The sequence below is a fragment of the Anser anser genome (assembly GCF_964211835.1).
Source record: "Anser anser genome assembly, chromosome: 5".
NCBI lineage: Eukaryota > Metazoa > Chordata > Aves > Anseriformes > Anatidae > Anser > Anser anser.
In genome coordinates, this window is record NC_139725.1 from 32,752,500 (window position 1) to 32,777,290 (window position 24,791).

General features: G+C 39.0%; 1 protein-coding gene across 1 annotated transcript in view; it reads left to right on the forward strand.

The window, feature by feature from the left end:
- The window catches only part of LOC310901141 (uncharacterized protein), a 67,756-nt gene that overhangs the window by 11,011 nt on the left and 31,954 nt on the right, over positions 1-24,791 (forward strand). Inside the window, 14 exon segments of the mRNA XM_083840265.1 lie at positions 684-820; positions 1,255-1,477; positions 2,171-2,285; positions 2,666-2,803; positions 3,589-3,696; positions 4,411-4,602; positions 5,104-5,270; positions 5,647-5,833; positions 6,364-6,567; positions 18,922-19,009; positions 19,011-19,039; positions 19,042-19,046; positions 19,729-19,830; positions 20,190-20,276. Of these exon segments, the coding sequence (XP_083696391.1) occupies positions 684-820; positions 1,255-1,477; positions 2,171-2,285; positions 2,666-2,803; positions 3,589-3,696; positions 4,411-4,602; positions 5,104-5,270; positions 5,647-5,833; positions 6,364-6,567; positions 18,922-19,009; positions 19,011-19,039; positions 19,042-19,046; positions 19,729-19,830; positions 20,190-20,276 (1,782 nt within the window).

Below are 24,791 nucleotides of genomic sequence, written 5' to 3' on the forward strand. Positions count from 1 at the left end.
TTGAATATTCATTATATTAGTAGCTTGGGTGGCTCAGAGGCACCAAGGGTCAAAGCTTTTTTTTCTGCATTAGACCTAACCTGGATAAGTTGCAAAATCTGCACTCCCCTCTCGTGATTGCTTCTCACTGCCATGGCAATGAAGGGTCCAAATAATGCAGCTTACTTTGGTTTACTCTGATTTTCTCCTTTGCTATGTCACTGTTCCAGTCCAGGTGTATTGCTTTTTCTTCCAGTGCTGTTTTCCTTGACAATGAGTTACAATTTCTAGCTTAAAATTTACCATCAACCTATGCTTGAAATTTCCCGTCAACCTCTCTTTGGCCTGTGAGATTTCTTTTTAATTCCCGATTTACAACTGATGCTTTCTCTCTTTTGCGACTTTTGTTTTGAATTAATGCATTTTCTTTTGTTTTGTACCAAGCAAGTGTTAAATGCATTAGAGACAAGTGTCAATTATCCGAGTAAAAAATGTAATTATTTTTATTCCTGTCATCCTTTATAAAGTAAATCGTATTTTATGTTTCAGTAGAAATCAGTTAGAAGGCTATTTGTGACTGGGTGCTTGTGATGGCATCAGGCTATCCATAACAGGAGGTCTCTGCCGAGGGCAGGGCACGCAGCTCCCAGTCCGGCTGCAGACCGCTGCCTGACACCAGCCCTTTCTGTTCATGTGTTGCTCAGACCCCAGTGGTTGCCATCATGACTACAGGAGGAGGGATGAGATCTTTGACCGCACTGTACGGCAGTCTGCGGGGGCTCAAGAAACTCCACGTCCTGGACTGTGCCACATACCTAACTGGCTTGTCTGGTACAACTTGGTAGGTGGGACTGGGCAGCTCCTCATGGCCTTCTTCCTCTAGACACTGATGCACTGAGGTAGGCCAGGGCTGACAGCGGTGGTCCACTTATGATACCTGCTCAGTTACCCTGTTTTTAGTTCTTCCAATGACAGATTAAAATCTTTTCATGGGGGAAAGTCACATAATTTACAACAGCTTGAAAATTAGTGTTTGTCTAAAAACAACTCATGGAAAATTGCTCAAGTCATTTTGACAGAGATACTGATTGTGACTTTTAAAAGAGATAGCAATAATTTCTTGGGGAGCACACAACTACAGAGTGGAAGCCTTTGCTTAAAATAGAACTTAAAAAGATCTTAAAATAGAAGCATGAAATTTAGCTATTAGCTGCTTAATCAAACCTTGTTTGTTTGTTTGTTTTTTCCTCTCCAATGTATATTTCCTCTTCCTAGGACCATGTCAAACTTGTACAGAGATGCTGACTGGTCACAAAAGGATCTCGATAAGCAAATAAGCGAGGCTCGAAAACATATGACAAAATGCAAAATAAGTTCCCTTTCCTTGGAGTATTTGAAGTATTACAAAAAGCAGCTGTGCCAACGGAAAAGAGAGGGCCGCAAAACATCTTTTATAGATCTCTGGGGGCTTGTCCTGGAATCTTTGTTGCATGATGGGGTACAGTATGTCATAAAGCAGAGTTTACATTGGTTTACATTTTTCTGAAAATTAATTTCTAGAGATGATGTTTTCTTATTTGTTCTGAGAAAAGTCATTTGTTACAAAATGGTGCGTATGCAAGCACCCAGATATTTTCAAAACATTTGGTGGCACTCTTTTAGCTATCCATCCATGGTGGAAAACAGCATTCTTGCTTTGATATTTTGAATATCTTTTTCTGAGAGAACTGCAAAATTAACATTTTGAAAAAAAATACCTTAAGATTTGTTGGCATATTCTTGTAAATATTTTGTTTAGAAATAGCAAAACTACAGAGAGTATCTTAAAGCCCATGTAAGGTATTAACAAATGGACCTGCAAACTTTTGAAGTATGTGTGAGAAGTCTTACGTAAACTTGTAGCATAACACATTAAGTTGCTTTATGCCTTGAGTATTGCTTTCTGCTCTCGAGCATTTCCTTCCACTTTCATCCTAATGGTCATCAAATAATCTGGCACTCCAGGACCTGCAGATATTTCGGTAACAGTGCTCACTCAGGAGTTTTGGAAAATACAGAACATCTCAGAATTTAACTCCAGCACATGTAATATATTAGAGGCAGGGCTTTTATTGCCCTACAAGTTTAGATCCAGAGAAAACAGTCTTCTGCTAATTTTTGTCTCAATATAACCGTATCTCTGGAATCACAGAAGGACAACCATAAACTGTCTGATCAGCAACGGGCCATTGATCGTGGTCAGAACCCTTTGCCTATCTATACTGCAGTCAATGTCAAGAACAACTATAGCACTCTGGATTTCAAAGGTAATTACGAGATTTCTGAGAGCCATTTGTCTTTATATTTAAACTGGTCAATCCAGGACAGTCTCTTTAGGTAGACTAAAAAAACCCTTCTCTGTTAAAGACCAGAACCTCATCTGGTATATATTGGCATAACGTCCTTGTGGTTGGGTAGTTTGACCTTCCACACAACAGACTCAAAAATATTCCAAAGACTTTTCATGTGCACTGGTTTTCATTGTCATCATGCTTATAACTCCTTGCTATTTGTATGAAATATTAGAATGAACTGTAGAAATGATTTTCATTTTTACATCCTTTCATTCCCATGTTGACAACTTTTTTATCCACAGTTAAGGGGCTGTAATAAAGCATTGTTTTCTTCTTTGCATTCCTTTTCACAGAATGGGTAGAGTTCACCCCTTATGAGGTAGGATTGCAAAAGTATGGAGTTTTTGTTCAGTCTGAGGATTTTGGCAGTGAGTTCTTCATGGGTCGGTTAATGAGGAAGCTCCCTGAATCCCGGATCTGCTTCTTAGAAGGTAAGCTATTGTCTTGAAAACATCTGATTTATTTATTTATTTATTTAAAGTTGTGAGCTATGTAAACTAAGCAGTAAAATAAAGAACAGGTGCATGACAGGAATGTAGTTTCACTGGAGATAACATATATCTCATTATGAATTAATGCTTAGTATAGTGGATTCAGTTTATTGTAAAATAGAAAATTTTGAATGACAGACTTTTTTAAAGCTAGTTTTCAGTAACAATATAGTACTGCTTCCAGTCCAATAATAAAATCCAGGTCCCCGGGAATCCACTGCAAAAGGGTGACCTCCAGAGCAGGTCCAAGCATGTTGCCTCTTGCCTGTTTCACAGGTAGTCAGTAATTTGTGTGCTTCCTATTGTCAGTCTACATGAGTCTTCATGCAGGTTCTTCACTGCATCATGATGTGTTTGAGCATGCTAGGTCACACTCGCTCCAGAGAGCCTTCCTTGGCCACACATTCAGTGGCTCAAATGCAGTCTTCTCTGGCCACTTGACTTTGAGTGAGGGAGAAACTGTACTATTTTAGCCTAATGCATACATTTTTCTTAAGTCACATGAATTCATAAAAATGTCACCACCTATTAAAATAAAATATGTCCATAAGACAAAACTTGGGTACCAAAATAAGGCTTAAAAAACAATGGACAAGTTAAAATGATGCAGCATTTATTTAAAACAAGCTAAAGAAAAGCATAAACCTTGTGAATTTTATCTCACGATAACAGTTCTGAGATCTATGATGTGAGAATGCTGGAGTTAGAAAACTTTTCTTTTACAGGCATATGGAGTAGTTTATTTTCATTGAATGTGTTATACATCTGGAATTTGTCCCATTCATCAGAGGATTTCTGGCACAGGTGGACCCAGGACAAAATGGACAATATAGGTTAGTTATCATACTTCTTCCCTACTGTGTATTTATTGTCAGATTTAATGTTAGATAAACTGTCATACCCATCTGCTATGTGAAATGTACACTGTATATTTGGCATTTTTTGACGTATTTCTTCAAAGGTCACTTTGCCTTTCCAAAGGAATCATTTTCAAAGTCTCATATGGTGAAGCATAAAGAAAAAATCTCCAGTCCTGTGTATGTACTCATTGAGGGCTAAACACTGATTTGGCAGAAGAGTAAAATGTTTGGAATTAATGAGATTGATCTGTAGATTATTAATAAAGCAAAAGGATGTTGACTACCTTAAGCAGGAGCTACTGTAATGCAAACAAGTACAACAGTTTTTTGTTTTACAAGTTTTTCTTGTCTTTTCTTGTACAAAGTCTTTTCTTGTACAAAGTTCCGGAAAAGGCTTTTCCAAAGCCTGCCTTCAGTCCTTTCCACGAGGATATCTGGTACAGATTTTTATTGCTGCTTGATGCTGGGTCTTGTTTTCTATCCAAATCTGGACTGTGTAAGGAAATGATATTTGCTGGCAGGAGTAGCATTTCATTTCTTTTTCTACTTTGTCATTTGTGCTCATCAAGTCTTTTCATCCCAGGCTTTTTAAATAAAGAAAACACTGATTTTTATTCCTTATTTTTGATATTCTGGGGGGTTACCTTGCTCTAGGCAGGTAAAATTTAACCGTCTTTCACTGTGCAGAGGAAGAACCTCTTCTACCACTGAAGCCCCACGAGCTGAAGACTCGCCTGTTCACCCCCGCTGGCCCCCTCAGCAGCATTATCCGTGACGCTCTCACTGACCGCTTCTCTGTTGCCCAGGAGCACAACTTTCTGAAGGGCTTTCAGATGCATAACGACTACCTGGAGAACAAGCATTTCCGCAGATGGAAAGGTGGAGACAGCTGAGAAAAGCAGGGGAGGACCTCTGTGCCTGGGAAGAGAATTAGCAAACAAAAAAAAATGAAAAGACAGATTAGATATTAAACCCATTCTTCATGGCTAGAGACCATGTTTGGGCAGAATCGCTATTAAGTCAGTCAGTTGTGGCACACTGGGATGTAGCTTGGTGCAGTTGAGCTCCACCCCAAGAATTTGCCAGCAGCACACACCTCGTGAGGTTGGGACACCAGGATCTGATGGTGGTCCTTGCTTCCTCTGGCTGAAGACATGACACACTTGGTGGTAGGCAAAAGAAACACCTCCATTTGATGTTGTTAATGCAGGTCCAAAGCTGTGGCTGGAGTTGGGAAAGCAGAAGAGAAGGGATATGACAAATCCCCCTTCCCAGAAGGCAGTCACCAGTTAGGGCTCTGCAGTTGTGGTCTAAGAGCAGAAAACAGGTTAACCAGTTTTGACCTACTGCACTTACAATAATATATATATATCTTTTTAGATACGGTGTTAGACACGTTTCCCAACCAGCTGACACAATCAGAAGAATACTTGTCTCTAGTAGATACAGGATTTTTCATCAATACAAGTGTCATGCCGCTTCTAAAACCAGAGAGAAAGGTGGATGTCATTCTGCATTTAAATTACAGTGCAGGATCACAGATACTGGTGAGATAAATTGAAGCAGTCTCTATTTTTTCTTCAACTACTGCATATCTAGAATCTTTTAACACTTAGATGCTTTCTATATTGCTTCTACTGGAAGTCTTAACTGCTAGTACTTTTAGCTTAATTCTGCAGTGTAATACTCCATTTATAGTTTGTACATATTCTCGTTTGTTTTTCTTGTACAAAATGACTGTTTTGTGCTAAGAACTCGGGGAAAACAAATACCTTCTCTCTGCTTTTACAATGCTTTGCCATGGGGGTTTTAGAGCTCTCTCACAGCCAGCTTGGAAAATGTCCACTTTGGTACCGGATGCCAAAGAAATTATGAGTCTATCTTCTTCTTTAAGTCTTGGTATTGCTCTGTTCATTGATCCAGGCTCTGGACCAGACCTGCAAGTACTGTTCAGAACAGGGCATCCTATTTCCCAAGGTGGACTTGAGTGAAGAAGACAGGAAAAACCTGAAGGAATGTTACCTCTTTGAAGGCACTGAGTCTCCAGGAGCACCAATACTGTTATTTTTCCCACTAATTAACGATACCTTCCAAAAATACAAAGCACCAGGTAAGGAATCAAGCATGTTAAAAAAATAGGTTGATGTTACAGTCAGTCTATTAAAGGAGTTTAATACTCCAACTCCTAAACTTCACAGTTGGTTCGTTTCAATAAATCAAACCTCTCTGTTGCTTAAGGTTACTTTTTTTTTTTTTTTTTTTTTAACCCAAGACAGATTTACTGCCTTGGCTGCACTGTTTCAATCCCCAAGCTGGTTAGTTTGCAGTTAGCATTGATATATCTACATGTTCAGAGGCACAGCTCAGAACTGCAGTGTAGACCCATGTAAGAGCAATAATTACCATTTTTCTGCCATCATCATATGAAGCAGATGATATCCACTTGAGCCAGGGATTGAGCTGTCAGTTTGAAAAAGAATTATTAGTTTAAACAAACAAACAAACATTCACACAAGAACAATTTCTATTATGAACTCACTCTGTGATGAGATATCTCCTTTCCCTGCTCTGTGAGCTTGCTTTCTTATGACCAGTGTAATTCCCATCTCTCAGCAGTGATTTGTCACCTCTTTGTCTTAGGTCAGAAGCGCTCTGAGTCAGAGATGGAGGATGGCAAAGTTGATCTCTATGGCCGCTGTTCCCCTTATTCAACATATTCAGTCACATATACTGAGAAGGCATATGACCGTCTGGTTCAGCTGGGTGAATACAACATCCTGAATAATGAGGACCTCATTATGCAGGCCTTGCACACAGCAGTGGAAAGGAAAAGACAGAAGAGGAAATAATGGCAGAAAAGAGATGATGCTTTTGTACTCCTTTGTGACCCCCTGAAAGACTGAGACTCCCTTACAATCGACCAGCAGGCTTCAAGGGATTCTTGCTCAAATGAAGAGGAGACTGAACAGACACTTTATTTCCCAAAGAATTTCACTGCAACAACTCATTGCAATTGAGCTATGTGGAGAACAGTTTGTTACATGGTGCACAATATGGAGAATCAGGAGGAAGCATTTGCAGAGATGATCATGAGCATGGTGCTAGTAGCCTTGAGAAATAATCTGAAATGCTTAAGTCTAACATGTTCAGGGCAGACCACATTAAAGGCATATTTTATTAACACAACTTGTGCTTTGTGTTTGTGAGGTGGTGGTGAGGCCAGAAACAGCCTGTGGGCCAGGTCTGTGGCACATGATAGACAAGTGTCTAAAGAGAGGCACATGTCATACAGCATCCTGAGGGCACACATCACCCCTGAGGGTGGCTTTGGACAGAGGTAGAGGAGGCATGGGCCATGAGTACCAGATCAATGAAGAAAGCAAAACAATGTTTGCTGAAGGGTTCTACTGCTTGACCACCAAGCTTCTCTGTGCACTTTCTGCCTGCTTCTTGGCTACGCCCCCCTCCTTCCTGCTCCTGGTGTGAGGGGTGGTAGCATAGCAAGTAGAAGTACAAGTTGAACAGAATAACACTCTGCTGGCTTTAATCCCCCTGAAAATGAAAGCAAGTATGTGCAGGCCCCTGAATTTTTCAGCTCTGTCTGCCCTCACTGTTGGCTGGGTCTGTCATGAGCTCAGCAAAGGAGAGAAATAGCCTAATGAGGTGTAAAAAGATGCAAACCTAGATCACAGACTCATAGCAATCTGAGACTGCAAGTGTATTTCTGTCCTAACATGCAAATTAACCTACTTTGAATAAGTTATTTGTAGGTAAACCATGCTTTAGGATGAATTAATAACATAAAACACAACAGTACTTCACAGACTGAATGAGTTATGTTTCTCCTGGAACATCTAACCTCTCAGTTTCTAGAAGACATTTTCTAAAAGAAATTTCATAGGTCTTTATAGATGTCTTTCATCAAACGAAGTAATATTGAGAGCCATAATAAAAATAGGACCAATGGGTGACGTTTACAGCATGTAAAAAAATCTCAAAATATTTTTGATTTTTTTTTTGCCTGTTGACATATGAATGTATCTTTTTTTTTGTTATTGTTGTTTATTCTGTAGTATTTTGAGAAGATTAGTTTGGAAGGTAAAAACACAGCTTCTTTACACAGAGCTTTTGATTCTGCCAGACCACCTATTATGAATTATCAGTGACTTTTCAACCAGGCCGATTTTGAATACATAAATATACTAGTGAAAATGTCAATTATGTGTTTAATTGCTTCCCATTCATAACTTAACCATTCATAATCCATCTTTTCTCTTTTGCCACTTATGGCTAATTTTTACTGTACTTAATGCAAAAGTTTGTTGAGTTTCTAAAATTGTAACAGTACAGCAGCTACAATTTGCAGCCTACTAAAAGCATATGGAAAGGTTTTGGTTGTGGGGAGTGCTGCAGATGTGGCCTGGGTGGCTTCCAGCCACATTTCAAGACTCATGTGCAGGATGTTATCTTTACTTTCCAAACAAGTAGATAAAGGCACATGCAGCATGCTTGGCTGAGTTATGTCACTCTGAAGCTTTAAACAGAATCATCAGAACCTGAAAGAGGGAGCAGGACTCATTGTTTCTGTAATGACACGCCAGCCAAGGACAAAAGGGCTCTGTGCAACTCCCTGCTTTAAAACACAGGGGAGAAGGAGTGTCAGAGAGTGGGAGGGAGCCATCAAGTGCTGCCTTGCTCTTCTAAGGGACTTCTCTGGATACAGTCAAGCTTTTATTTCTGTACTTCTGAAAAGCTGGAGCAGCAACAGTGTGGTTTGTCTAGGTAAATCCTCAAAAGACATTTTTGTGGGTTATGAATGGGTTTAAGCTCTCAGCTCTTCTTTGGTTCACCTCTATCCCTCTGGAATGAAACTGACAGTTAGTCGTCTTCTAGTCAGGCTGGGTGGATTTTCTCACAACCAGTTCACTTTATTTACAAAGTCAGCTTGAGCCTCTCGAGAGATTGTTCATGCCACCACAAACAGGACAGATGCCATTTCCTTTCAGCAAACTACCTGTGATTCCAGACTTGTCTGCTCACACATCAGTGGGGAGCTGGGCATCTCCCACATAGTTTTGTGCTTTCCCTTTTTTTTTTTACAATGCCCCCTCAAATTGATAGCCTCTTTTAAATGACTATGGTCATTTATAAAATGCCTTTTTTAAGACTGAGATGTTCCAAAGTGTTGTGTGTACAGTGGCCACTCATCAAAACCCCCAATTCCTGATGCCAACAACTTGCCTTTTCCCAAGGCACTTTCAGTGGGTGTTTTATTCCCCTTAAGCTCTCAGAAATTTCTCTCTGTATGGCACAAGAGGTGCATTGAGACAGTAACTCACGTAGAAGACTTTAAGCTTTTTACACAAGGCTCAGTTGAACCTACCTCAAGAGTCAACAAGGCTGGGGGAGGCTTTTTACACCTTTCACATGTGAGACCAAAACTGGAGGCTCAGCAGGGAGCTGCAGTAGATAAGACTGGAAGGCCTTAGGAGAGGTGAGGAAGGACTGAAGCACTAGAGGTTCAAGCTAAAGCTAGAGGGATAGTCACATTGTTTGGATCCTCTTGTCTTTGCAATCCTTGTCTGTAAGTCCATAATATTAAGTCTTTAGCAAAACTTTGAGTTTTCTAGGGCATGGTTTTGCCAGTGTTGTTTGCTGAATGGGCCTACCAGCTTGTACTGATTTAAACAATTCATTTTATAACACTTTACAAAGCTCTTGAATTGTTTAGCTCCACTTAGCTTCTGCTAGGCTGTGGAAGAATGAAGTGAAACAATGAATACAGTTTTGTATTTGTACAAGAATATTCATCTTATTTCTTCCAGTAGATTTATAGACAGAGCCGTAAGTACCATCAGATCATCTTGCCTGACTTGTCAGATGTCAGAGCTTGTACCTGCCATGCAGTTACTTCAGTGTTAATCCTGATCACCTGTGGCCAACCAAAGCCTCTATTGAAGGAAAATAACCTCTCTTCTTTTAAAGATATCAGGAATGGTGATGTCACCACATGTCATGGAATTATGTTTTAATGGGTGATCATCTTCTGAAAACAGTAAACACTGTGGGTTTGGCCTCATTTAGTTTAGCCAGAGCCTAAGCATTAGTTCTTGTTAAAGCTTTTTCTAGTAGCTTAAAAGCCATTGCATAACCACTTTTTTTCATTGGGATCGAGTTTATAAAACATACCCAGGTTACATCACAATCTTTCTTTTCAAACAACTAGATTCAGCCTTTTAAGTTCTCCCTATAAAAGTATTTATTTGTTATATCCAACCGTAGGTCTATTTTTGTACTCCCTCCAACTTTTCACTGACCCTTTATCCAGTGCAGATTCCAGTACCTTTCCCACAAATGCTATATAATGAGATGAACAACACCTTGTTATTCTTATATTCTTACATATAAATGACTTCCTGGGTTATACATACAGAATCCAGCTGTCCTCATTTGCCACTAGAGACTTCTGCTGAGTTGTTTATCTTCTATAAACTGGTGAGTTACTGTTTTCCAAACTACAGTCTTCCCTTTCGTAAGGGGGAGTAAATTGTAGCATACATTTGTCATTCCTGTACTCATAACTTCACACTTCAGTGCATCAGAATTAACTGTGGTTATCAGGCCAGTTTATCAAGAAGGTCTGATTCTTCTGTTTGATTGCTCTGTCTTCGGTATTACTCAGCACTCCATTAATCTTTGTTCTACTGCAAATTTGCCCAGTCAGGATGTCATGCTTATTTCCAAATCACTCGTGAATACGTTGAAGACAGTTTGAGACTGTTAAACTCTTAAAAATTCTTAAGGCCCAACAAACAAACAAACTTTTTTCAGTGATGTTTCTCACTGAGGACTAATTATGAAATCAGCTAACAAATTCTTAACCTTGGTAATACATACTTCTTTCAATCTTTGCATAACAAAATCTTTGTGCAATAAACTATAGAGTTACAGCATAGAACTACATCAGTTTCTTCTTATTAAAAAAAAAAAAAGAAGAAACAAAAAAAAAAACCACTGTTTTACATTGAATGGCTTCCAGAAGGTAGCTCAGGGCTTAGCAAAGCTGCTAATGATAATCCCTGAAAGGTTTATTATTTTTCATGCAATCACATTGCATCACCAGTTTACTAGCTCATGCACCTTACTGGTGGAACACCCTGTAGTTGTTTCACCTTCCTTTACAGTCTTATTGCACTCTGGTCACTGAAGGAGAGATCCAGTACCCTAGTTTGCAAAATCAATGCATTCATAGGAACTTTTAACTTTGGTTTTGGCAGTATGCTGGCATCACATGCAGTACATACCTAGGATAAGGAAATTAAAGAAGAATTTCTGTGCATTATTCAAATAAAAGTTAGACTTTCACAAAGCTTAATAGAAATCACAGAATGGCCAAGGTTGGCAGGGACCTCTGAGGATCATCTAGTCCAACTCCAAAACAGATTTACAAAAATAAAAAGAAATGCACAATTAGGCCTACCTTTATTAAGATCAGCTCTCAACAGCTTCTCTTTCCTTTTATTTCATAGCTCTGAACTTTTTAAGCTGTTTACCAAACCGTATGGCTTGATATTCAGTTCTTATACAAGCCAGATAGGTCCCTTATTTCTGCCTTAATGGAAAGGGTTTGAGACATCATTTTTACTGCAAATCTCCCCAGGTGTCCTTATACATACATACACACACATGTATGGAATCTGACTGGGTGGAACCATCTCCTGTCCAGACAGTAAACAGTACTACTTAATGACTGTCCTAAGGCTAACTCATACATCATCAACCCTTTTTTGGGGAAAACACTCCCTTGTGCGGTGCAGTGCAGTCTTCAGTGTATAATTGTTTTATATGCTGAAACTTGTATTTCATATAAAGCATACATCAACATGTTACACAAAACATACGAAGACTAAATGAGAAGAATATATGTAACTTGAAACTAGCTCTTGATTGAAAATAAGCATCACTATTCACTATTTCAGGGATGATGATGTATTCAGCATGTAAAACTGCCAGCCTGTATTTTGAGGAATACCAAGAGAACCCAGAGTGGTAATACATGATAACCGATATTCATTTAATCAGATATCATGCCCACTATTCCACTGGCACCAGGGTAACCAACCTAATAGCACCCTATAACCACCTCTTGCTACTTTTGAAAACTTGCACAACATTCAGTTTCTTCCAGTGTTCTGCTGCTCTCCAGTATCCCAAGACTTAAAATAGAGGAACTGTGGACGGTCAGGAATCTTCCTAGACTACAATTTTAGAAATAATTGGTATGAACGATCTCTGTTTAGTCTTAATGTATGTCACTTAGTGGCTATGTGTCACAAAGCAGTTCATCATATTTGTTGATGGAACTTGTTAAGTTTCTTTTTTCCCAACATAGAACAAGAGTGTTTTATTAGCATTCCTGCTTTAGCTGCAGTTAGTAATCATTTTGGTATCTATATGAAATAATGAGTCTGGACCTCTGATGAGATTTTGCTTTTTCTGTGCATAGACTTCTTTTATATTTACAAATATGTTTATTATTGTTAACCATACAAATCATGTTTTTTCTATACTTAATGACTTATGATCTACTTTGAATTTCCCATGTGTTGTGCATTGCTCTTTGACACCCAGCTGCTGCTTTCTTACCACTTCTGAAAGAGGCTGGGTTTTCAGCCAAAATTGTGAAATTAGGATAGCTCGTATCACGCTGCTGAGATTTCCTCAACTGCAGCAGGAACAGATAGTTGTGCCCCTAAGAGATCCAATTCTGCTAGCCCACCCTGACTCTTCCCACTGGTTTGCAGCACGCAGCTGGAATGCTGAGCCTCCAAAGCAACAGGGATTCCTCTTTGTCAATCACACAAGGTTTTTATCAACAGCATGTCTGACCTTGTTATCGTTCTGTGTTTTTGGATATATAAGTAATAATTTGTTTTCCTTTCAACTCATATCTCTCCAACATGTTCTAACTGAGTAGATTTCAGTAATTACACCATATAGGGTCAAAATATCAAAAACATGTGAGAATTGCATGTAATAGCTGTTTAGACAGACTTCCACATGCTTTACTAACATGTGGCTCCCCTACATTTATTACAGTGGAGATTCAGCAATGCCTGACCCTACGAATTTGTCTTTCTTTAATTTGTATTTTCTTGATTTGACCTAAGAGTTATGGTTGTCTTTGATGTCCTTATGCTATAGCACGATATCATTTTGCAATGGTGATTTATCTCAGCATGTAATAGGATGTACTTATATAGTTGCCTATCTCAATCTCCTGGAGACTGTTTCTTTCCTTACGCATTTCTGAAACACTTCCTTAGGATGTTTTGCAATTGTTTCTTTAAAGTCTTTCCATGTGGAGCTGTTAACATAGTTTAATCTTTTTGATCAGCCCTTTTGTGAGTAAGTTGCCACACTAGATTCCTGCACAGGTTTGTATTTTGTTCAGCGGGAGCACGTGGAATGATAGCTGGACTCTTTTGCTTGCCTGCCCTGAATTCTCCCACACTTGGCTCCCCAGCCAACCATGGAGTCTTCTAGGACTCCCTGAGAAAAGGCTTTGTTTTGTTATCAGTTGTGTGGTGTCAGGCATATAGCATCACTGAGAGCACATCCTATGCACAGCTGGCACAAGTCGCGGATGATAGCTCAATCTCAGATGAAAATGTAGATGGAATGACTGTGTGACTCCCACCAGAGTGTGGACGTGTTAAACACTGCTTATATGACCTACCAGATGCCGTGGAAAAGCTGGTACTCCATGCTCTTGGTGACAACACACTGTATATAGGACAAGAAAGAGAGCTATACACGCATCTTCAGATTGCATAATGGGTCACAAGGCTTGGAAATGGGAAAATTTTTCTGCCTTTGTCACAAGAAAGTGGACAGGGAATTTCAGTGGGATGAAGTGAGTGCCTCACTGGGAGTTTCAGGTGAGATGAAGTTAGTGCATCACCAAACACTTTGCATCTGCTTCCTCTTCAGTCTGTGGGTGAGATAGAAAGTGTTCCCAGAGCTTGACACCCTTGCCTTGGCTGGGTATGCCTTCCCCAGGGAACTCCCTTTGCCATAGCTTGTGCTTTCTCCCAGGGGCTGACAGCTGGAGGAGGAGGAGGGGGATGAATCTTTTAGGGCAGAATCTCTTGGTTGTTTCTGTCCGTCTCAGTTCTTTAGGATGGAATTTATTCCCTTGCAGTACTGCATCAGATGTGGGCCTTGATCTCACAGTGCACTGGCACTGTCCTAGCCTCTTCTGTAACACAAAAATGACAAAAAAGTTAGGAATTTGATCATACAAAAACTTGAGCCATTGCCATGTGGAGAAAAGCAGTCTCCTGCTGTGTGGTGAAACACTCTGCCTATGTTAGTCTGGGCTGAAACCACAAAGTAGTCAGAAAGCTGCCATGCTGGCCTTTACACTGAGGAAGTAAAGGGGATTCCGTTTAGCAATGGGGAAAGCTTTGAGAAACTGCCAAAACCAGGGGCAATCCATTCACCTGCACTGGGGTCCCCTGATCCAGCCTGGGATTCTCAAACCAGAGTCCTCATGGGAAACCACCTTTCTCTCTCTGTAGTCAGAAAATGGACTGGGGAACAACAGTTTTATGCATGGACTAGGTTCTTGTAATGTACTTTGTCTCCTGGAGCTAACTGAAGTAGTCACTGAAAATTTGATGTTGACAATAGCATATAATGTCTGATATGTTAGCCAAGAAGAGGAGGACTCAAAGGCCTCAGGTGAGGTGCTGGGTCAGTATTGGGATACCAAGACACAATTAACTTACCACAGCTGAAAATGGTTAGAAACCTTTTAATTCAGGATAAATTGTGTTAGCTGTTACAACTCCTTTTGCTGCTTGGTGGGAGACTTTGGTGATACTGGTGAGAACTAGGCTCCTACTTAGAGCATGCCTTATGAGAAGGAAGATTAACAACTTTATATTTTAGTTCAGTAGCGAAGGGTGTCGCACAAGTCAGTTATAGCAGAAAATAGATAATGTTTTCCACAAGGAAAAGGGAAAAAATTTCTTTTTGAAGACTAAAGGATGTTACAAATCTGCTTTAATGCCAGTATTTCTCCAGGATGTTAATACTTTTCAAACTCTTCCTGAAATATTTGTGAATCTGAGTTTTCTCTGAGTCTAGTAAAGTCAGTATACATAATACAACAAATATCTATAGCCAATATTCATCCTGAGAATGAACATATAGAGCTCTCTTAAAAGCTGGATAATGCTGGTAGGTTGAAACATCCCTTTTTCTGGTGATCTAACTTTATTGTCCAAATTTTCTCAAGCTATTTCACTCTCTTTTTTAATGTAGTCATATTTGAATCATGTGTGTGTATATATATATGTACACATATGTACTTATGGTGACCAATTTATCTTATTAAATAACAAGTATATGGTCACCAACAGCAGTGATGTTGATCAGGCAGAATTTCACATTCACGTACATATTTGAGCCTGATTCTTGTTCTTATCTGGCATTGCTTTCATAGAGCTTTGTATGATCTCTTGATTTCTGATATGAACTTAAATTTTTGCTTTTATTTAGATTGCATTATTAATTTTGATATGCTTGAAGCTTCATATCACTGAGTCACAGGAGCTGCACTTTCCTGTATCCCTGGGGAGTAGAAGATGGCTGTTCCTAGTAAAGATAAGTATCAGGAGTAAAACAGAAGGGTTTTTTGGGAAGCTGAATCCTCCTTTTCTACTGCGTTCAGAAAGGTTGCCCAGGAAATTTGAGGGAAAGATATGCTGAAGCAAGAGGGGCTGGTGACGTTGCTATGGTATGACGTGAAAGAGCAAATAGGGATGAGACAAAAAAGAGGAGCTGGAAAGGATGGAAAAGATGCTGAAGCATGTTACTGGGAGAATGACTGAGAAAGGGCAAAAGAAAACACGATCTAGCTGATTTTTTTATTTTTTCTTAGCTATGAGTTTAATCATCTTTGAATAATTAACTCTGATTCAATTCATGTGTTTGAGCAGTAATATTATAATTGGCCTAGCTCAGTCATTGGTAGTAGTTTTGAACTGTGCTGATGGTAGTCTAAGATGTCATCAGACTCCTTAGGAAAAAGGAAAAAAACAGGAAAGAGCCTCAAATGACAACTACCTTGAGGCAAATCAATATTGGCTGCTCTGCATCTTGCCAGGAGCTCACAAGCTGACTGACAGGCCCTGGAACTGCTGTGAGTGGGGGCACTGAAGGGTGGCCTGGCTCCCTGAGCTGCACTAAATCTAATATCTGACCCCTGGGGCTATGCCCCAGAATTGGTGAGTGCATTACCTTTGGGTTCTAGGTTGTAACACTCCTCTCCTTTCTGTCTTTCTAATTCCCTGTTTGCCCCAAATGTGTCTCAGATGCTCATGGAGCAGCTGTTAAGCTTCCTCAGATTGCAGCCTGGGATACCACAGAAAAACAAACTTCATGATTCCCCCTCCCCCCAATATCCCCTGGCCATTACCTACTGCTGCACAGCCTGGTCTCTGCTAACATTAAAGCTGCTCCTGAAATGAGGTGGGGAGGGGATCTTGGAGCTACCACAAATCTCGAGCTGCCCTTAAAATTATCTTTAAATGATTAAATAATAATAATACTATTAAAATGTAACAATTTTAAAAATCCAGAAGTCCTTAAGATGATGAAAATTTAAAAATAATCACAGGGCCTAAGGCCATCCCAGACTGAAATATGGAGGGAAGTTGGTACTCGAGACAAAAAAAAATAGTGGTACATGCAGTATGGCATTTAGCATTCTCCACTACCCTTGTTGTCATAGAACTTATTGTTATTCCAATGAACCTGTAAGAGGATTTTTCATTTACAAGCTGATAGAGTTTTTGCCTCAGGGTGTTTTGCAGCTTCACCTTGCGACACTGAATCACGCGTTAACACGGTCGGAGTTCCTCCATGTCAGGTTCTCTAAGCATCAATAGCTTTGGAAATGAGTGATTGAAGAGAATATGTTGATTGCTCAGGGTGGAATTCATCTCACATATCTTAGCTATTCAGAAGCTAGGTGACCTGGATGCTTTTCCAGTCAAAGGAGAGAGAAGAACATAATGTAGATGGGCTTAGTCACTACCTGGAGATGCAGTACTTGCTTTTTTTTCTCCATTCAGTGCATAGGGAGCACAGACAACAGGCTTAGACCAGAAGTTTAACTTCTAGATAACTAGATTTAGGTAAGGTAGAGCCTATCCTCAGTGTGTGCTTTGTGGAAAGGTTATGCTTGTTTCTAAAGGAGTCGTACTTCATAGCAAAAGGGAGTTTGAACTTTGAACAAATTTAGGAAATTCAGTATCAGCACCAGCTTTGAGTCAAAGGTGCATTTGGCTGCATCTGACTTGAGCTTAAAGAAGAGGCATTTCATATATGGAAGGCCTGAGTCACGAAAGAAAAGTTAGTTGTTAGGCAACAACAATCCTTAGTCATGCTCCTAGGGGATTTTGGAGGTTTTTATCCCCTTTGTTTCCTTTTCCCTTAAAACCAAAGGTGCAATCTGACACAAATGAAAACCAGCTTTCAAGCAAAAGCCTCACCCATTAGCTTACACACATAGCAGAAACAAGACCTGGAGGTAATAATCTTTGTGGGGTACAATTACAGAAACTGTCGCTAATGTTCCAGTGGCTCCATCCTGATATGGTGGCTGTTCTGTGTACTTCCATCAGGAATACAGATAGACTGTAGAACAAATTGAAAAACTGTATACTTTTGTGTGTATATTTTCCCTTCTCTTAAATTTCTCTGATCATTTTTACAGGGGGAAAAACAAGGCAGGAAATTTTGGCATTTTTTTCCTATCTAGAGAGGTGATGGGTGTAAGTGCTCACATGAAGCAAAGCATGAGCCAAGGAGTAGGAGAGGCTTCTAATCGCTGCTTTGAAAAGCTTCTACTCAAGGGCTTGGAAGTGCACTTGTTTATTTTATTTCGTTTATTGTTGTAGTTTATCTAATTTCAATTTCAATTAAGCAGTTCCTGTTCCATCAAAAAGTTTCAATATGATAAAGGTGAGAAAATAAGTTCATAGAAAAAAAAATTTCCTTGTACCATGTAATCAAAAAAAAAAAGTAGTCATTTAATAATATCACATCAGAAAATGCAGGCATAAAATTAAACCTAAGAAATTGAATTTTGCAACTATGTAATACTGCGGGTAAGATGATCAAACTGTCTTACTTGTTCTCCTTGCAACACCAGCTTTTCATCTGAATTCCTTTGTGCATATAGGAAGTGCCTGCAACCAGACTGCTGGAAGTGACTAGGTTTGTGTCTAGTTTCTGTCAGCCCAGGTTCTTGTACAACACTTATTACTACAGCCAGAGTGGCTGTGATTTCATACTTATGCAGGTGTCTAATAGGAAGCATCATGCTTTGTCATCGTATTAATCTCAAGTTGTTTCATAAGCTCTAATTTTAATCTTTTGAGTGGATTTTCAATATAAATGTATGTGTACCTAATGATGCTTGCATAATGGATTAGAAAATTTAATCACCGAGCTTCCTCAATGTGTGCTGAATACATGCAGATCCTAACTACGGAAAAGGTTCATAAAAATGAGGAGGTTCAGTCCATTAAACTCCAATAACCTGCTAGTAAGGCCCAGCTGGCTGGTGATTTGGATATGGTTGCTCAGAAATCTGAATTTCCTTTGCATAAGGAAAAAACAGCTGAAAAAAACTGGACTGAACAAAAGAAAAATGAAGCATCCAGCTTTCCTAAGACATGAAATTTAATTTTCTGAAATATTTCAAGTTTTTTTAAGGTGAAATATTTAAGTCTCATTTAAAGTTTCTGAGATGCATTTTATATTAAGTATAAAATGCAGAAATAAGTAAGGCATTTCAAATGGAAGTGTGATACATTGTTTTAGGGATCACAGAAATGTTGCTTATCAAATTTCTCCCTTTTATTTCTTTTGAAGTGGAAAGCTATTAAAACATAAAAGTATACAAATCATGATGCAACTGTACTTTTTAGTGGAAAAATATTACTTCAGGAAAATTCCTTATGTATGAAAATATTAAGAATTTTCTCTGATTATTCCCATCTTCCTCTACTCCCTCACTGTGCGTCCTCAGGAAGGACTGTGTCCTTCCACACTGCCCCTAGGTGTATGTCTTAATAAATTGTTCTTGTTTTTTTTGTTTGTTTGTTTTTTGTCGTCCAGAGCTGTATGCCTCTTCAGGACTGCATCTCAGCTCCAAATCACAGGATCGCAGACTAAATCTGTTCCTGGTTAGCTCCTCTCCATCCTACCAGAGGGAATGAGGAACCTCTGTCAGGTAAAGAGAGGTAAAAGAGCTGTGTAATGAGGAAGGAGATGTGTGAGGAACAAGGAACACAAACGGTGCTGAATACAAGTGGGTTGAGAGGGCAAGTCACTCCAGAAGATCTGTCTCTAGGTCTCCATCCTCTTCCTAGTAAGTAGTGTAGTAACAGTTATCCACAGCTCACTGTTTCATGGTCATTTCTGTAAGTCCTTAAATAAGGTACTATGTGAATTATATTGCCAATCAAAAAGTCCCCTGGAATTTTTTAAACGCAAAAAGTTGTCCTGCTACCTTTGGACTTCTCTCCCTCCATCTCTCTGTAGAGGCATTAATGTACAGCGTTTCTCAGGGTCTTTTCATGAAGATTCTAGTTAGAATTGTCTCTTAGGCTGTTATGGTCATCATTTTTAGATTAACACTGTAAGGTTTCCTCTCACGGATTGAGGTCATCAATCAGCTTTTTGCTGTTAGTACATTTCTGCAAGCCCCCAAGTGGGAATACTTTGGCCTCAGCACACTCAGTTCAGTCACAAGAGCTGCAGATGAATGTTTGCATCTTACAACAAATTTACTCCTAGGACAAATAATGTGGGTGGAAATTTTTCCTGTTTCAGAAATCATGGAGGGGTGGAGCTCTGACTCAAGGTAATAAAACACCTGTTCAGCAACTTCTGACACTCTTCAAGGCTGTAAATATGTTTCAGGAGACTCTGGCAACTGTGGAACCTAATATTCGGGTGTCATTTGCAGCACCTGCTTTTAATGCAGCAGTGATTTCAATGGCATCAACATCTGCGTTTCCTCAGGTAAGTGGAAAACAGAATAAACCTCACAGGAGTCTCTGAGAATTTGATTCAGATTTGTCCCCAGAATCCAGGCAGCTCAAGCCCTTCCTTATCAGTAGGACATAAATCTCCAAGAAAGCAAGATTGTGCTTCCTTGGTTATTTACAGCTGTGAGGATCTGGAGTTAAAACCTTTCGATGTAGCGCAGAAATAACTGCCACTCTCCTGACATGTTCCTTCTGTCCGCCACCTTGCTGATGTGAATGATGAGGCAGGTATATTGTCCATTCCACATTGTAATTCAATGTTAAGGAGTTTAAATATGTGGAAATATAGACTTTCACTATCTTTTTGATCCTTTGTCCTCCTTCTTTCAACAGCATCACAGCAGCAAATCAAACCCATTGAAAAATGAAGAAAGAAAATGGATGATGCAGGCTATGGCACAGAGTGACATTCGTGCTAAGGTACTAACTTCAACAAACTAGTAATGGGACAAAAAACTTTTTTTTTTGAGAAGGGCAGGATACTTTTTTCCATATTTGGTTCTTATCAGATTCACATGCTTATTTAGAAATAGGAACATTTCATGGAAGAAAACTTTCTTTAGTTGAAACATCTGCATTCCGTTGCTTTTACATTCCATTCCTTTATCTATTTATACAAAGTGTATTTTTACATAGTTTTATTCCTTAGAGAAATTCCTTAGGGAAAATGTACTCAATTTGTTGTTAAAATGGGACTGAGTTTGGCCTTCTTTTAATACTCTATTGACTTTAATGGAGTTTTAGCTCTGCATGAATGGAGAACGTTGCCAGTGTCAGCAAGTCAGAATTTAACTGTTAGTAATCCTTTGGATTTTCATCATTAATGCCAGTTTCCAGAGGGGGGAAGGAAAAAAAAAAAGAAAAAACAGAATATAGAAATGGTGTCTAACTCACACTGGGGTGTGAAATTTGATGTAAATGGCAAAGTAGCATAGCCAATACTGACATTGCATTGAGATGTTCAGAATTGGCTCTCTGTGTGTATGCTAAAGATCATAAAGGGAGTGCACTAAAGCAGGAAAAGCAGCTATTCAGGAGAGCAATGACCCAATCTCAGTTGCTTTTCTGTAATGATTTACTATATTTATACTGATGTGTTTTTGTTTTGAAACACCCATAGCTAAAGGCATCCAGCCCTCCTTTACCGCTGATGTAGTTATATGTATATTAGGTTGTTAGACTTCAGCACACTTTTGAACATACATAAAGCAATAGAAAAAAAACTGTAGTCACAGGCCCCTGCATATGGGGGTTGTGTGACCCTTTGTACTGCTTGAATTTATTGTTCTTGCAATACTTTTTCCGTATCGAGTCAACCTCCAGAAGTTCTTTTGCTCCCTACAAGTGTTTGACAACAAAGACGTTCTCAGTCACTCTTTATTTGACTGCTGGCTCTTGAACGTGTCTTCTATCCCCTGTAATAAAGCTTGGCAGCAAACTGGCATTAAAAACACAGGCTTGTGTGAGCTGGCCAATTTCTGCCTCTTACTGGCATTGGGTTTCCTGGGCAGCTTTTGGCTTTTCTCTTGGTTTTTGTAATCTGAAGTTTTACCATCTATGAGAAGAGGATGAACATTAATGGAGAAGTATTATAAAGGACAACGTGTTTTTTTAATGTTAATTCTCAACGTTTGCCTGAGTGTTTGCTTCAGTTTGAGAGGACTTTTTATCACACAGTTATATGTTGAATAGATACTGGACTGGTTTAGGAAAACATGCCCAGGGGCTGCTGCACAAAATTTAGCTCTGTTCACTATTTACAGCACAAAGTTAAAAATCCCCCACTGCTAAAATATCTGGAAAATGTATCAACTTTGTGACACACACCCCACCCACCACCCCCTTCAGATTTTAAAATGAATGAGTGTCAAGAGAGCATGTCTGTAGCTGTTTCTGGGAGTCCCGAGTTGACAGTTTGCCTTCTAGCACCTTAGTCATGAATACAGGAAAGATGAAACATGCTAAAAGAAGATCATAAATAGTTGTGAGTAAGCCAGTCAATAATAACAGTAAATCTAGCAAATTTATCACTATTATCTGTTAGTGCATTGTCTTTCTCAGACCTCTACAGAATAATTTGCTGTTTCTAAAAACACAAAAATTGATCAACAAATTATCAGGTTAAAAAGACTAGATGTTGGCTCATCTGTAAATGCACAGAAAACACACAGTAATGCAGGCAAGAAATCAGTAAGCATAATCTCAACTCAAGAGTACTAGTATTAACACTGAGCAGGGAGGATCACCAAGGTATTCTGCTGGGCACGAAATCATAAACCAGAGAACTAGGAGAACTCTGATCGCTTTGATTTATATAGGTGATACTCATAAAAAAAAAAGTGGTGCATGTCTCTTAATGGTTTGCTACAAAATGAGAAAAAATGCACTGCATTATTACCAGGACCCCATTATCCTTCCCCTTTTAAAAACAAATTAAGTTTTCCAGAGGTGTCAATGAGTTTTTAAGGAAGGCTGCTGAGTCTACCTATCACCCTGTCTTTGCAGGCATGAGTTCAAAGGTTCAGTGTACACAGATTTATCTTTGTTAGCGGGAACTGCAAGAGGATTTGCCTGTCTGTGTATTATGGGTACTCAGATTTTGGTACTGTTCTCTTCAGCCTTCATATCAGGAATTGCTCCTGGCTTAATATAGGAAGTTGTGCTGAAAGTGGCTATTTATGATAATAAATCACTCATGAATAGTTGATTACATTACCAACTCCCTGAATTAATTTATTTTTTTATTGTAACACAAATGATAATCAGCAGCAGCAACCAAAGATACTTGATTGCTTTTCTGAGGTTCACATCACTAGCTCTTTCTTCTTGTTAATTCCTTGAATCTTTTTTTTCTTTCCCAGTCTCCTACTTGTGCTGTATATGCGTGACTGTATGCTGGGTATGCGCTGACTGACAAAGCCTGTATCTTGCTGTTTCACAGGACTGAGATTTCTCAGCTGATACAGTGAGATTTTCTGTGACACTGGCTACCTACCTCCTGTTGTGCAGTGTTTCCATAAACAGCTCATTGGCTTTTCTCTTATGCAGCACCCATTCAGAGCTTTCCTTCTGGAAGACAGAAAAAATTCATAATTTTCTTCCTTCTCTTGGACTGAGCAATCCGCCTATGACACCAAATATCCCCATCCACATTCTTGTTGTGATTCCATATGAAAAGAGGTGTTGGAAGCCTTGTGCCATCTTTGATGCTATCTAATCTTTGCAGCATTTTACTCTTCATGGAAATGCTTAATACATCTTCATAGATGTATGTTCTGTTTGTTTTCTTCCTAATATAATTCTCCCATATGCTAGCTCTTCTATCAGTCTGTCTTCATTATGTGCACAATATGAAGTCCCTATGGAGGATTCTTCACATAACCTCTCTTCTAGTCCACTACAGTGTTACGTGCATGACACTCAGGAATGAGCATATGACTATGTAGACAAATTTTCATACAATACATATTTGTTTCTATCACTCTACTCTTAAATAGTCATGGTAATTTATATGCATCTCTGACAGCCTATAAAAACATGGGTTCCAAAATGCTAATTGAAGAGCTGATGCCACAAGTTTATGCTAAAGGAAGCTAAGAGTACCAATGCTAAATGTTTTAGTGTTTCCTTTCACTCATTTCTTTGTCTTGAAATATGTCTGCTGAAGGTTTTATATATTTCCCTAACTTGAAAACTATTTTTGAGAAAGGTATTTAAACAAATGGACAAACCCCATGACTCAGTAGGTTTCTTTAAAAACAAGAGGTGAGAAGAATGTTGTCTTCAGGTAAGAAGACAGATGTTCCTAGCTGATGGAAAAGGAGCAGTTTGGTTGAATAGCGTGGAGCTGTTTCAGCCCAATTTCTGATAATGCTGAGATCTTTACTCCCTGGATTAAAACAGCACTATAAAATATGAGCACCCTACTTAGGACAAGTTATCAATTTCCTATTTAGTTTTGGTATAAACCCAACCAGAAGCTAACTAAGTGTATGTGTATCTTCTACTCCAGTAGACTGATAAAGAGAATGTGTTTTTTCAGCACTTCATGGCCCGCTTGGTGTTTTGGGTGTGCTGATTCTGTACATCACAGCAAAAATTATCAGGATTTTAACAAGTCAACTTACTGAACCTTCAACCTAATTACCTTCTGAAGTCAAGATTGCTGGTTATAAGCTTGAGCTCATGGGCAAAACTTTATGGTTATTTTAAGCATTGGTTAATTTTTAATGTGTCATCAAATTACCCAGCACTTTTTTTTTCAAAAAATCATTTTTGCCATTTGAGGGGATAACTTCGTAGCTTGACTACTTCTGTAATTTTTTGCAAATCCCTTTTATGACCTTCATGTCTTTTATCTTTCTAGAGATGGAAACACTGTTAGATTAAACAAAATTTTTTCGTGATGAATTCCTCATGGTCCAATGCTTTACACACTTCAGCTGATGTACTGTCTTGTCTCACTGATTTCTTATACTTTGACCTTTTAAGCAGTCTTTGACTTCTATCACAGTAGCAGCAGTAAATGTGCTTTCTCTCATTTCACTTGAGAGTTTCTCCCTGTTGTTTTAATTAATGTTTATCAGTTAATAGATGACACCTAATTATTTCATCATCTTCCACCACCACTCCTCCATTTTCTCTTCAGATAATCTTTTCAAACTTCTGGTCATTAGCTTTCACAACAGCTTCTTTCTTTTGTTCCCTGTTGTTTTTTGAAGTGACTTTATTAAGAATTACTGATCTGTTTGTCTTCAGAAATTATCTAAATTACTCCTTGTGAATATCAGCGACTACCCTCAAGCCTCCATGAAGCGGCCACCTTTTGCTTGACTTTGATACATACTGAGCCTACAGTATTATTTGGAGGAATATATTTCTGAAATTTTACATGTCTCCTTGTAGTTAGTTTGGACTATTTATAACCTCCACCAG